This window comes from Lutra lutra, chromosome 13, assembly GCF_902655055.1.
Source record: "Lutra lutra chromosome 13, mLutLut1.2, whole genome shotgun sequence".
Lineage (NCBI taxonomy): Eukaryota > Metazoa > Chordata > Mammalia > Carnivora > Mustelidae > Lutra > Lutra lutra.
This window is the reverse complement of record NC_062290.1, coordinates 3,314,118-3,327,203: the sequence shown is the minus strand read 5'-3', so window position 1 is coordinate 3,327,203 and position 13,086 is coordinate 3,314,118. Positions and strand designations below refer to the sequence as shown.

At 56.4% G+C, this 13,086-nt stretch overlaps 1 protein-coding gene across 1 annotated transcript; it reads left to right on the top strand.

Annotated features, from left to right (window-relative positions):
• Window positions 1-7,377: 7,377 nt before the first annotated feature.
• Window positions 7,378-12,835, top strand: LOC125083715 (double homeobox protein 4-like protein 4). The gene is made up of 4 exons (XM_047700562.1): window positions 7,378-7,390; window positions 7,801-7,908; window positions 8,246-8,397; window positions 11,831-12,835. Exons 1-4 carry the CDS (start codon window positions 7,378-7,380, stop codon window positions 12,557-12,559), a joined length of 1,002 nt encoding a protein of 333 aa, XP_047556518.1. The 3' UTR covers window positions 12,560-12,835.
• The last annotated feature ends 251 nt before the right edge of the window (window positions 12,836-13,086 follow it).

The window sequence follows — 13,086 nt, the reverse complement described above, 5'->3', positions numbered from 1 at the left end:
CAAGCTACCTGGACCCCACATCCGTCACCATCAAACCCTCTGAAGATCCCTCTAAAGAAGGGCCCATAAACTCAAAAATACCTCCCTCCTTTCTCAACCCACCTGGAGCCTCACATTACGGCTACTAATTTTCCTCTGCCTCTTCCCACCAGGGACCCCCACTAACCCCACAATATACAACTGGAAATTAACCCAGACTTTGGGAGGCCAGGACAAAGTCCTTCACAACCAGACCACTGCGAGTGTCCCACCTTCCAGATATCCCTATGCCAACTCCTGGCTCCGTTCAAGGAACAAGTGCTTGAAGGGAGGCTATGGAAAGAACAGGGACACCAGATGTACCTTTGCCCAGACCAGGGATTAGAGGAATACAGGGAAACCTTCTGTGACCAATGGGGGTCTGAGACCATGGCCCCATGGGTGACACCAGGCAACTTTCGGGTCTCCCCAGTTTACATGTCCCAGGCTAACCAAACACTCACAATTACCCCACAGAACTTCGGAGGCTCCTACTGGGACCGGCCGCGACGCGGGGGACTGCGTTTGTATGTTTCCGGGAGGGACCCTGGAACGACATTCACTCTCCACCGGGAGAGACTCCCTCCGAGGCCCGGGTTCTCTTCTATAAACCCCACTCCCCCAGGGCCAACCATTTAAAACTGTACTCACCAGCTCTTATTTTATTTTTTTTTTTTTTAATTTTTATTTTTTTACTCACCAGCTCTTAAACACCTCCTACCACCTATGGCTCAACTCGACTCATTCCCCTACTGGTTCCACCTGCTGGGTCTGTCTCCCCTTGAATCGACCAGCTTTCTTCGGTATCCCTGTCCCTCCTAACTGGCCGTTGCCCAATAATACAAGCCCTATGAGCTCTGGTCCCGCACAAAACTCAGTCCCGCTGCTTCCAGCTAACAATCTAACCTGCTTTCCTCCCGCTGGCTGCACCGAGGCCCCCGACCCAGGCTGCCAGAACTTCGCGGCTCCTCTACCTGACTGCACCCGCCCCCGCCGGCATCTTCCTCTCCTGCGAAAACAACCTTCTCTTTAGGTGCCGCAACGAAAGTAACGCCCCTTCTGGTTGCATACTTGTGTTTTTGTCCCCCTCTGCCTCACTATACTCAGACCTCCAGTTCCGGTCCCAGGTCTTTCCTCACCACCGAAGCCGACGGGCAGTAGTCTTACCGTTCCTCCTGGGGGCCAGAATCTTCGCTGGCGTAGCTACTGGCACATCGGGCCTCGGGACTACCCTTAACTTTTACTTCAAGCTTTCACAGGAACTCAACAATGACATGGGACGTATCGCAGATTCATTAACGTCCCTCCGGACACAACTCTCCAGGCTGGCGGCAGTAGCCCTCCAGAGTGATCGAGCCCTAGATCTCCTCACTGCTGAGGAGGGAGGAACCTGTCTCTTCCTACAGGAAGGATGCTGCTACTACGTCAACCAGTCCGGGATGGTCTCTTCCAAGGTTCGTGAGCTCCGGGAACGCATCCAGCATCGTCAAGAAGATCTCACATCTTGGGATTCACATAACCCACAATCGTGGACATCTTGGCTATTACCCCTAGCAGGGCCTTTACTGTTCCTACTTCTCCTAGTTACCCTTGGTCCTTGTCTCCTCAATAGCCTCGTCCGTTTCATCACAAATACCATCTCTCATCACACAACAGCCCATATCCTCACCCTCCGAGAAAACAGTCCCTTAAATCTAGATAATGATGATCTCTAGGGTACCTCTGCCGATCAAGAGCGGGTCATGAGGCGGATAGAGACCCCCAGGCCTCAGCCCCTCCCTGCCAGCTGCTCTCCACTGCTCCTGCCGAGAAGAAAAGACCAAATGACTGTCCTGCTTGGTTAAGAAAAGAAAACAAGTCCCTGGGATGGCTTAGCGCCCTCCTGAAATTGCCCTATACATTATACTCCAGCATAAAGGGGGCCAACTGGCCCTCAGAGACCGCGAAAAACGTCCCATTACCATCCTCCATCCCCCATAACCACAAACACTCACCCCTAACCCCGCTGGATGCTCAGTCTTTGGGGAACGATCCCACTGAGCCCGCCGGCGGAAATAAAGCTGTGTTTTCCAATTTCCGTGTGCCGCTTGAGTTTCCTCGGTCGCTTCAGATTTTCCCGCAAAACACCAAGCACCAGAGGCATTTTTGGGTCTCCCCCGCGTGACCCACCTGCACCTCACGGGGTAGAGCCCTTCCTGCCGAGCTCACCACTCCCAGAACACGGCTTCTGCTTTTGCACACGGCACACCTGCCACGCCCTCCCTCCTGCTCTACCATTGCCTCCACCACTGCCTCCTGCTCTACCCTCTGGCTACCTTACGCTCATGCCTCACACACAGACCTTTTTGTGGACGTGTCAGGCCAGGAGCAAGTCCACCAGACCTTGCCCACCCACAGGCCGTCCGCGGACATGGCCCCTGTTATGGCAACATGGTGACCTTTACCGTCCCAGCCACCCTTGGCTCCCTCGGCTTCTCTCTACCGCAGCCTTCCCGTGTACTTACCAAAAGGACCCATCCTATTGGAACTGGTCACCTCCACTGGTCCAGCAGGAACGTGATGCTAACAGCTTAGCCCCAAATCAATCATTAAAAAAACCACACGGCGATTCTCAGCTGCTCTCATCAACGGTGTGCAGACGCAGCACCAGGCTCCGGGTCTGACCCAGAGCAGGAGCGCCACTCGCCAAGCCCGCAGTGACAGGGGTCCCCAGCACCAGGTTCCTGGGGGTGTAGGGGTGGAGCCTGCTCCTTACAGGACGCCTTTCCCTTCACGCCGAACAACTTGGGACAGTCCAGGTCGACCTCCAGAAGAGGCCTCAAGGTATCAGTCAGGTCACGCAGCACCTAACTGAAATAGCCAACAACCGCCATGCCGGGCACCCGGGGGCAGCAGTGAGAACGACTGCAAACGGCCCCTGACCCTATCTCGTCCCAAGCCTCGTCGCCGTGGCCTTGGTTAACTGTGTGTCTGGTGGCTTCAGAAATATGTCCTTTAACAGATTCGCCCCTCAAGCAATTGCTGCAGCTGATGGCCGGGCGACCCACCTGGACATCCGTGCTCTGGATAAGAGCGCTTCCAGGCAGTGTAAAGAGGCCACACGGAGGGGCGCCGGGGTGGCGCGTCGGTTAAGCACCCAACTGTTGGGTGCGCTCGGGCCCTGATCTCAGGGTCGGCTGGATCTGCGCTCAGCAGGGAGTCCGCTTAAGTTTCTCTCTCCCGTGCCCTCCGCCCCTCCCCTGCACACCCAGGTGTGCTCGCTCGCTCTAGGTCTCTAAGGGAAAAAAAAAAAAAAAAAAGGCAACATTGAGAGTTGGCAGGTGGATTGCTTGAAAGCCTCACCCAGGACTTTGTAAGGATGCTTTAGGGTTTGGCTGCAACACGGCCACACACTCTGCTCTGAAAATTGTCATTCTCTGTCTGCTGAAGCTCCCGCGCAGGCAGTCCTTCCTCACTGACAGGTTCCCGCGCCTCCTTCCTGACTGTGGCTGCTGGGTTGGTGAGACCCTTCTGGCCTTGGGATGCCAGCTTGTGCCGAGGCATCTTCCCCGGAGGCCCGGCCATCCCTGGCGTGGTGCTCCCTCTGGGCAGAGGCGGCGCCCCGTCCCCTCACCACCCGCGGCCGGAGTCTGGTCCGCACTCACACGTCCCTGGAAGGACACGCCCTGGACTCCAAAATGCTGGACAGGAACGTACCTGTTCGCGCAAGGAGGCAGGATGAGCTGACACAGAGGGAGTCCGGACATCTGACGTCCGTCCGCAGGGCCGCTGTGCGGGGAAGTGACACAGGAAGAGGAACCAGCCGCCCCCGGACGGCTGAGCACACTTCGGTTTTTGCAAGTAAGATGTTACGTGTAGAAACGCGAGGAAACTGCGGCAAACAATGTGAGCAGTTACCCCTGGGCTTGCCATTGGAGGCGCAGGCATTAGGGGCTGTGGGTGCAGGGAAGGACATGTTTTACTCTGATTTTATACCGTTTTTAGAACTGTGTGGGATTATCGTTGGCTTTGATTTTGTTGGTTCGGTATTTTTCTAGTGGAACCACGGACACGAACTTAAGATGTGGAGGAAAGGATTGGGCCCCTGTGTGCTGTGTGTGTCCTTAGCCAGGCCCTGGTTTTCAAGGAGTGTCCCCACCTGGTGGAGCCTACCGATCCGTGGAGACCATGACCAGTGCCCACCCCCTCCCCGACCCCGGCCCCTGTGTCCAGGGTGGTGCCGGGCACAGTCCTGTACCCAGAGTCTCAGATTCAGGTTCCGATGTTGGCTCCTGCCACCGGTGGGAGTCATCCTTTTGGGGAAGTAATTTCCCATCCCCGCCCCCCCATCACGCCCCTAGCCTTCGCCCCCAGCCCCAGGGTAAGTTATGGTAATTTTCTGGCTCCCATTATAACCTCTTAGGTAAAGAAACTTGGAGAAAAGTCACAACAAAGTTGGGACTAGTGCAACCCTTCTGCCTGGAGCCATGAAACACTTGGGTGGTGGTTCAAATAGGTCTGCGCCAGTCTATTTGCATTTCAAAGGCTTTTGGAGGCGATCTATTGTAGTCCCTGTGTGTCACTGATGCAGACACCCAGGCTCCAAGGCTCCAAAAGCAAAGTGTCTCACCAAGGCCCTCCCCTGTTCTTAGGCAAGGCCATGGGCTGGGCAAGGACTGGGTGAGAGCCGACCCCCATCCCACTAAGGGAACGGTCCACAATCACCAAAGTGCATCTCCCTCTGGGAACCTGTGCACCTGGGCAGCAATGAACTCCCCAGGAGTTCTGGGTCCTCTGTCTCTCCTGGAGAGGTCAGGAGGGGCCAGAGGCCAAGACTGTCAACCATTTCCAAAGTGACTGGGGAAAAAAAGGAGGACATAAACATTGGTCTATGATTGTAGGAGTCTTGGCGTCCCTCCGGGTGTCGCCATGGAAACGTAGAAAGCCCCTGTCCTGGGGCCTGGCTGGCTCCCCAGCTCTGCTGCCCAGTGGTCAGGTCTGCTGGCAGCTTCAGGGCCCACTCTTCGGGACTCCCATCTGGAGCAAAAGCAAAGAGGTGACACTGATTTTAATAATACATTTTATTTTACCCATATATCAAGAATGTTATCGTTTCGACCATGTAATGAATATAAACATCACTGAGCTACTTTACATGTGTTTTTTGTGTTGAGTGTTCAAAAGGCAGCGTGTGCGGGCACTCATGTCACAGCACAGCTCAGACTTGCCATGTGCGGGCGCCCAATAGCACGCATGGGTCACGTGCTGTGTAGGACAGAAGCGCCCTCATGGCCTGTGTCAGGGGAGGAAACAGACAGGAGGTCGTGTCCAAGACCACTGGAATCCAGGGCTATGTCTGCTGAGGGGCCTGGGCCTGACCTCTGCTCTGGAAGAAACAGAGATGAGAGTGGAGGTGAGGTCCACCTAACACACAAGCCCGGTTGGCCAGGGCTCCGTCCCAGCAGAGGTCCACGGGAGTCCCGGAACTCTGGGCTCATTCCTCTGCCTGACGGCCCCCTCAGTCTCTGTTTGGATCCATTCTTTCCTAGAACGTTTGAGGTTTTTGCCCCCTCTGGAAAAACCTCCCCCACTTCCCACGTCCACCCCTCTCAGAGTTTCCCCTGCTCCCTTGCACACCTGCCTGGGTCGTGTATCCCAGTCCTCCTGTGCCTCTGTTCTCTCTGCTAGTCCCTGCAAGGGCAGTGTGGGTCTCCTCAAACCTCAGAGCTCTTCAGTGGGACTGTGGAAGGCAAGAAAAGAAGGAAGAGCTTTCAAGGGTGGAAGGGTTGATCATGGCCATTGGGGGTCATGTGGGGTGCTATGGGTCCTTGTGTGGTCCTTATAGGGTTGTTGTGGGGTTGTGAGGTCAGGGGGGATCATTGCGGGGTGGTGGTTATTTTGGGGTGGCATGGGGCAGCGTGAAGCTGGGGTGAGGGGACTGAGCTAGCCTGTAGCTGGTATATCTGTCCCCTAGGGGGGGGGGGGGGACTTTAGTACACATCTGGTGACTCCTTCACTCCCAGGCAGGCTCTCTGATACTGAACATACCCAAGCAGAGACCCTGTGTATGTCTTTCAAGGATATACAGCTTTGGAGACCATTTCTAACCAGAACTGGTGCCTTTTAGGAGTGGAAGGATTCTGGATTTGTGGCCTGCTTCCCCTTTACAGCAGGGGAGCAGACTGGCAGACAGGCCGCAGAGCGGGAACCCGTTTCCTGGAACTGTCTCGGGCGATTATCAGGACAGTTCTGTAGCCTTTCGTGTGGTTCTCGGCAGCTCCCAAGGACGGTCCCACTCTGCTTCTCAGCCCCTCCATCTTCTCAAGGCTGCTCCTTTGGATATTTAAATCATTCTGTTCAGCATAGGCTTTTGTGAAAGCAATTTCTTTCTTTTTCTTTGTTTTTCCGAGAGGACCTCGTGAGGATGTCCCAAAACATTTCACTTGCAGATCAATCCAGCCAGAAACAAAACAAAGCAAAACTCTATGGAGTTTGAAAGGAGCACCTGATGCTCATTAAAATGTGGTTGTAACTAAGGACCCGCCCCGCTAATCGGGAAGTGAGATAAGCCAGCAGCAGAGGGAGATAAGGCAGCGGACGTGCGGGTTTGCACTGGGGCCTCTGCTCCTCGCTGCCTCTCCTGGAGCCTGCAGCTTGGGGCCCTTCTCAGCCCGCTGTCCTATTCATGGAGGTTTACACGCTCCTGAAAACACTGGGACTTGATCTGTCCACCCAGATTCCAGGAAAGGGGGCTCAGATATTCGGCATAAACCTTGACTCCCCACAATCTGTGTGCCAGGTGGGCATAGTGGAGCTGCTTAATGGAAAGCTCATGCTGCGGTCACAGTTTGCCCATTAGAGTTCAGAGGGTGCGCAGGAGCAAGCAGCCGTGGAGGGCTGCACAGGGACTGAGGAAGGGGTGAGACGCCCAGCCCCCGTCGCCTACAGCACAGCACACACGGGCAGGAGGCGTGCACTGGGGTGCAGGGGAGGTGCTCCTGTCCACTCTTTTCACTGAATTCACTGGTGACTGAGCCCCGCAGAACGGCATTCTTGGGTGACGCGCGTGGTCGGCGGAGTCTACACCTGGCGGCCTGTCTTGGGCCACGAGGTAGGTGCGCTCACCGGGTGGGAAGCCCTGCAGGGCCCAGGGCGGCCGAAGAGAGCTTGCGCTGAAAGGAAGCAAGAGAAGAGTGGCTTTGCCACTCTAGGAAGCACCCTTTCCCGGGAAGATGGTGTTAAGGGAGGTGGGCCTTGCAAAGTGCTAAAAAGGGGCTTAACTGGGTGGGTCCCTCCGCCTTTCTATAAGACTCCCGGTGGGGAAGAGGGAGGCAGTTCCCACCGAGGTCCCTTCTGGCTGCCGTCGGTGGCGGCTTGGTCATGTCGTCAGACCGTGAGTCCTTGCAAGGGTGGGGGGGCTCTGGAGGGTTGGGTGCAGAGGTGAGGAGCAGGGGCCAGGCAGATCTCCGCCGTGTAGTTTGAGGGTTTGTGTTCACTGTGACATCTGGTATGGAGACCCAGGAAGGGGGGAGACAAACACACCAAAGCAGCCCCTGGAAGGCCTCCTGAGGAGCTCAGGTGGTAGGAGGAGGAAGGTGGGACAGTGCTCACTCGGTTCAGAAGAGCGGGTGACTCGCCTTGGCGGGATGGTGGTGCTGTGGGACTTGTCCGGGCCTGTATTTTGCTGGTGCATTTTGTTTTGGCCTCAATCTCCTGTCAGTGGTGAGCCCAGCTCTGACAGACTCAGGGCGGCAGGGGAGGAGAGGTTAAAATTGAGGGCGTGGGGCTCCCCCCCGGTCACAGAGGAAAATGCTACTGTACAGAAATTCCTTGACGCCCAGATTCCTCACTTTAAATACTTTTCGGTTTTTGCCATCTCCTCTTGTTTGTGTGTCGTGGGTACAAGTAGAGGTAGGGACCCGGGTGTGCTTATCTGGTACCTGATGGGAACGCGAGCTGTCCCCACAGTTCATGGAGCAGCTGCGGGGAACTGTTCGGGACGGCTGGCTGTGGCAGGATGAGCCTGCGGAGCCCCAGGTGTGGGAGCTGAAGGGGCTCACGGGCAGCTTCTGCCGAGGGCCCCGGGTCAGGGGCAGCATCTCTGGAGAGACTGAGAGAAATTTAGAGGGACCTGAGTCCCATGCCTGGAAGCACCTGCCTTGTCCTTGGGAGGATGCAGGCTGCTCGCCGACCTGGACACGTGTGGGGTCGGACTAACGCCACCTCTTCCCCTGTGTATCTGTCCCAGAGCCCCAAGGAGGTCGGAGACGCCGAAGGACCAAGTTCAGCAAAAGCCAGTACAAAGTGCTCATCGAGGCCTTTGAGAGGGACTCGTACCCTGATATTATCGCCAGAGAAGAACTGGCCAGACGAACCCAGATTCCAGAGCCCAGAATCCAGGTGACTGTAGACCCGTGCTCCCTGATGGGCAGGCAAGGTGGGGCAAGGGCCGCTTTTAACTCGGACTTAACCACCCGCTTTGCATTAATCCTCTCAATACCGTTAATTATCTCCGTTCGTGGGGCTGGGCAAATACAAGATTATGGTTTGGGGACAGGTGACAGCTCTGGCCGGGCTGTATTTGCCAAATATTTACCATGTTCTTGATTTGGACAGAATTTCAAATACTCACTGATTCTTTTAAAAATAACTGTAACAAGCTCATTACATGTTAACTGAAACTGCTCACCAGGACGAGCACACGTATTCTCACAGCCGGAAATCGCCTCTGTGAGAGGATGAGAGAAGGTGAGAAGAGCAGGGGTGGGGTTGCGCCTCTGGGAAATGGAGAGTGAATGTGGTAGAGGCAGACTACATCTGGATTTTAACTTCACAGGGATCCCAAAAGGGCATCAGGGATCCTGGGGGTCTGGGATCATTGAATCCTCTGGGTCTCAGCGTTCGGGGCACTGGGTCCCACCTCCAGGAAGCCTGCGGTGATGAGCGCGGGCGCGGCCTGGATTTGAGAGTGGAGCCCCGACATGGAAGGTTGTTTGGAAAGCCCCCGCCTCGGGTAATTCTGCTGTGTAGCCAGCACTGAAATGTCTGTCCTGGACTGACGATTTTCAGTCAGACTATCAGGGTCTGTGGGAGTGGCCCCCGGTGTGCAGAAGCTTTTAAACCCCTGCCCACCGCCATCACCCCGGGGGGGGGTTCTCTTGTCCGCAGAGTCTGGGTTCAAGCTGGTCCTGGGACATCGTAAATCTCCCTGGGTGGTTCTCAGGCACAGCTGAGTCAGAGTCCCCCCACCGGGCTCCCGGGGGCCCCGTTGAGAGGTGCTTGATCACAGTGGAGGCACAAGTCAAGAGGCTGCTGCCTGGGAATGAACATCCTTGAGGGTTTGCTGAAGAAAATCAGCCCAGAGGGGAGAAGGTTACCAGAAACACCCTGGTGGGCTCATCTGAGATAAACCCAGGTGGTGAGGGCCCTGGAGCTTAACTGTTTTTAGAAACATAACCAAAACCAAATTTTTCTAAATGAATTCCCGTATCTGTCCTAGAAGGCCCCCTGCTGTTGCAAACCCTACAAAGAGAACCAGGACACAGAAAAGCTTAGTGAAAGGCCTGTGCCTGTGATGCTTGATTCAGAGGCCTCTCAGTGGTTTGACGTAGTGGCCTTTTATCAGCCGCCTGGAACCTCACTCGGAGGGGGAGGCAACGCTGCCTTCAGGACTCGATCCCATTCCCAAGGGCTTGCCAGGCACCGTCTCCTTGAAGCCCAAACAGCCCTATGTGCCAGGTGTGACCTGATGACCTTTCACAGATGGGAGAATTGGCCACAGACATTTCAGTACTTGCAGTGGGATGGGTGGGTTCTGGGTTTGCGCTCAGAGCCTGGAAGAAACCCTGGCGTTGCTTGGGCCTGCCCTGGCTGCCGGTGTGAGTCCTTGGGGGCAGAGATGGGGGCTGCGGTGTGAGGAAGGCTCGCTGGGTTCACACAGGCAGCACCAGCACCTGGGCCTAGCTTGGGGCCAGGGTGTGTGCGGGGAGGGTGCAGGCTTGGAGTTCTGGGAATGGCCCACCTTTATCTCGGAGTTTCTAGATCTTTGTTTCCTCCTGCTCAGAGAAAATGCTGGGAGTTGCTTGCCTGTCCATGTCCCATTGTTCTGTGGGATCTTCAGGCCTTGCTTGGTGGCGGGGCCTATAAAGAGGTCACTGTTCTATTCTGGAGGGGTGAAGGGAGGTCTGGTTGAGCTCCACTTGGGAGCCCCACGGGGGCATGTGGGTGATTCTGCTCCTTGCTCCGAAATGGGGAAAGAAAAGGAGGGGGCACCTGTGTTTGGGCAAAGGCGGAGGAGTCCCGACCAACCCTGGGCTGCACCAAGGACCTACCGCTCAGGTGGCCCATAAAGGAACTGACATTGAACCTGGGTGGAAAGGGCTTTACTCAGGTGTCTGTCTCACTCCCTGTGTGGTGGAAAGGAGACCACCCAGATAAGGCCGCTGGAGGACGCGGCAGGGTGCAGCCCTGTCACTGGGTTCAGGGAAGCCTGGAAGGCAGGGGGGGACCGCGGGTCTGGGTGTGCTCTGAGGGAGGCTGTGGGCACCGGGACGCCAGGGCAGTTGGCCCAAGGTGGCATCTCGTGTACCAGTCCGGGGAGCAGATGTGGCATCTGGTCCTGAGTTTGAGAGCAGGTGACGGGGGTCCCGACTGTTGGAGTCCCAGAGGCTGTGGGTCAGGGGTCTGTGGCCATAGATGCTCTGGCCCCATCTGTCTACAGGTTCAGCCCTCACTGTTTCCCAGTACATTTAAAAAACATCTATTTTGAATACTTGTTTAATGAACAATGTGAAAAAGAGGGCAAAGGTCCTCAGAGCTTTAAAAAATTCTGTCTGAAAAAAAAAAAAATTCTGTCTGAAGGTACTAGTTACCATCGCTTTGTGGGGAGAACATTTAGAACCTGCTCTCTCGGCGACGTTCAAGTATATGAGACAGAATTAGTAGCCACAGTCACCGAGCTCTACCTGAGATGGTGTGAATCTTGAGCCTGGAAGTGTGTGCCCTCTGCCCAGCACCCCGCATGCCCCTACCCAGGGGACACCTACCTGGCAGGTGACCCAGTAACAGAGGGTCAGTTGCACTTGGCAGGGAGAGAAGGTGCGGGCAGGGAGAGAAGGTGCGGGAGCCCCAGAGCACGAATGTGGCTCGCTGGACTGGGCAGGGCCCTGGGGCCTCTGTCCAGCCCGTCACTGGAGGTTCTGGTCTTGGCCCAAGATGAGGAAGCACCAGACACAGAAGTTGAGCGGTTTGAGAAGGAAAGTATAGTAAAGCCAGCACCGGCGGGCTCAGGAGAGCTGCCCGCGAGGCCTGGGTCCCCATCTCTCGTGGACAATGGTTAACTAGGGAGCAGGGTCTCTATTACTTGGGAAGGGGATTTTGTGGGGAGCAGGTTTTCGTGCCTTTTTCTCCGTCACTGGAATGGGGTCTCTGGCCTTTATCGGGTGCCGGTCTGGTTTGATCTGGCTTCCTGTGGCCGCCAGGATAGGTCCCTAACTTTCCCCTGTTAGAGGGCCACAGCTCCCCCTCTGCTGGGCTCCGGTGGCTGCCCACACAGGGGAGCGCGGGGTTTCACCCTGGCAGCTTCCCTGCAGTGCTGTGCACACCCACAAACAGGTGGGGACCAGGTGAGCGCTTCAGGGAGATGCCTGGAAGGCGGGCTGGGCTGTGCTAGGAATGGTCTGGATCAACCGAGCCAAGGAGTTGGCTTTTACTCCAAACTCGAAGTTTCACTTGATAATTACCCTCAGCTACTTGGTGATGATTTCTCAGACTGGGCTTCATTTTAAAGTGCCTCTTCTTTCTCTCCCCTTCTCGCACCATCCTTGTCCTCCAGGTCTGGTTTCAGAACCGGAGAGCCCGAATCCCGAAGAGCAGCCAGAGGAGGCCAGATGTGGAGGCGGACGCCCAGCTTCCAGGGCCCGTTCAGCGCGGCAGCTGTGCCCCAGACTGCCCGTGTCAGCAAAACCTTGTGGGGGCCCCGAGCGATGCTGGACACTTCTCTGGGGAGTCTGGGGCCGCTGCTGCTCAAGCTCTTCCCTCGGGGCATGCTGATGTCCTGAACGAGAATGTGGCCTTGCCTGACCTGGAGACTCCAGTCAGTGCGATGGGCGAGCCTTCCAGAAATTTCCATTACTCTCCCTTGACCTTCAGCCCTGAAGCTGTGTGTTCACTTCGGGCTCCCCTACAGACCCTCTTCCAGCAGGAAGCTGGCTTCGGCGGAGCTCAGCAGGGGGACCCAGGACAGCTCCTGTCCTACAGGGACTGCACCCTGCAGGGGTGGGAGCAGCCTCCTCCCTCGGAACAGCAGCCGTGGTGGGGCTGGCAGCCTTCTCCCACGCTGGAGCCCGAGATGGCGCCCCAGCAGCCACTGCCCCAGCATTTGGGGGCCTGGGAGCAGCCACCGCCATCCCCTCCACCCTGGGAGCAGTGGCCGCAGCCCTCACCCATGGAGGAGCTTGCTGGCGTCTGGAGCGGTTTTCCTACCTCCCTCAGAGACAGGATGCTGGCGAGGGGCCCTGGGGCACCCCAGCCCTCACCCCCACAACTGTGGGGCAGCCCCTGAAGATGCTCCCTGAGCAAGATGTTGAAATGACTTAACTCTCTGGTGGGTAGGAGAGTAAATCAGCAACGATTCCTCTGTACACTTAAGGCAGAATTAGAAAAGTGCACCAGTTTGTGTCCTTGCCCCCGGAGAGGTGCCCCAGCCTAGCGCTCAGGCAGCTGGGGTCTGTCATAAGGTGCAGAGAACCCCCAGGGGATTTTTATGTGGGAGAAAAAAGGGATTTTTAAACCCTGTCTGTCCTGCCTCCTATTAATTGGTAAACGTGGAGCACTTACAATGCCCTGTAAATGCTAGAAGGGCCTTGGGGTCGCGTGGGTCTGACAATAAAGGATGAGGACTCACTCTGGCTGTGTCTGTGCACCTGGAACAGATCGCCCCTCTTCTTCGTGTGCTCCGTGCTGCTGCCTCTGCATGGCCGTCACGGGGCTCCTCTCCCGTTCTCCCCGCCTCTCCCCATGGCCAGCAGTGTGTGGCTTCTGTAAGTTGTGGTGTGAAAGGGACGGGTGTGAGTAGAGGGGAAGCCGGGA

Coding starts and splice junctions, on each gene's coding strand:
- LOC125083715 (XM_047700562.1), top strand. Junction 7,909..8,245: donor TGTCGTGGGTACAAGTAGAG/GTAGGGACCCGG, acceptor TATCTGTCCCAG/AGCCCCAAGGAGGTCGGAGA. Junction 8,398..11,830: donor TTCCAGAGCCCAGAATCCAG/GTGACTGTAGAC, acceptor CTTGTCCTCCAG/GTCTGGTTTCAGAACCGGAG.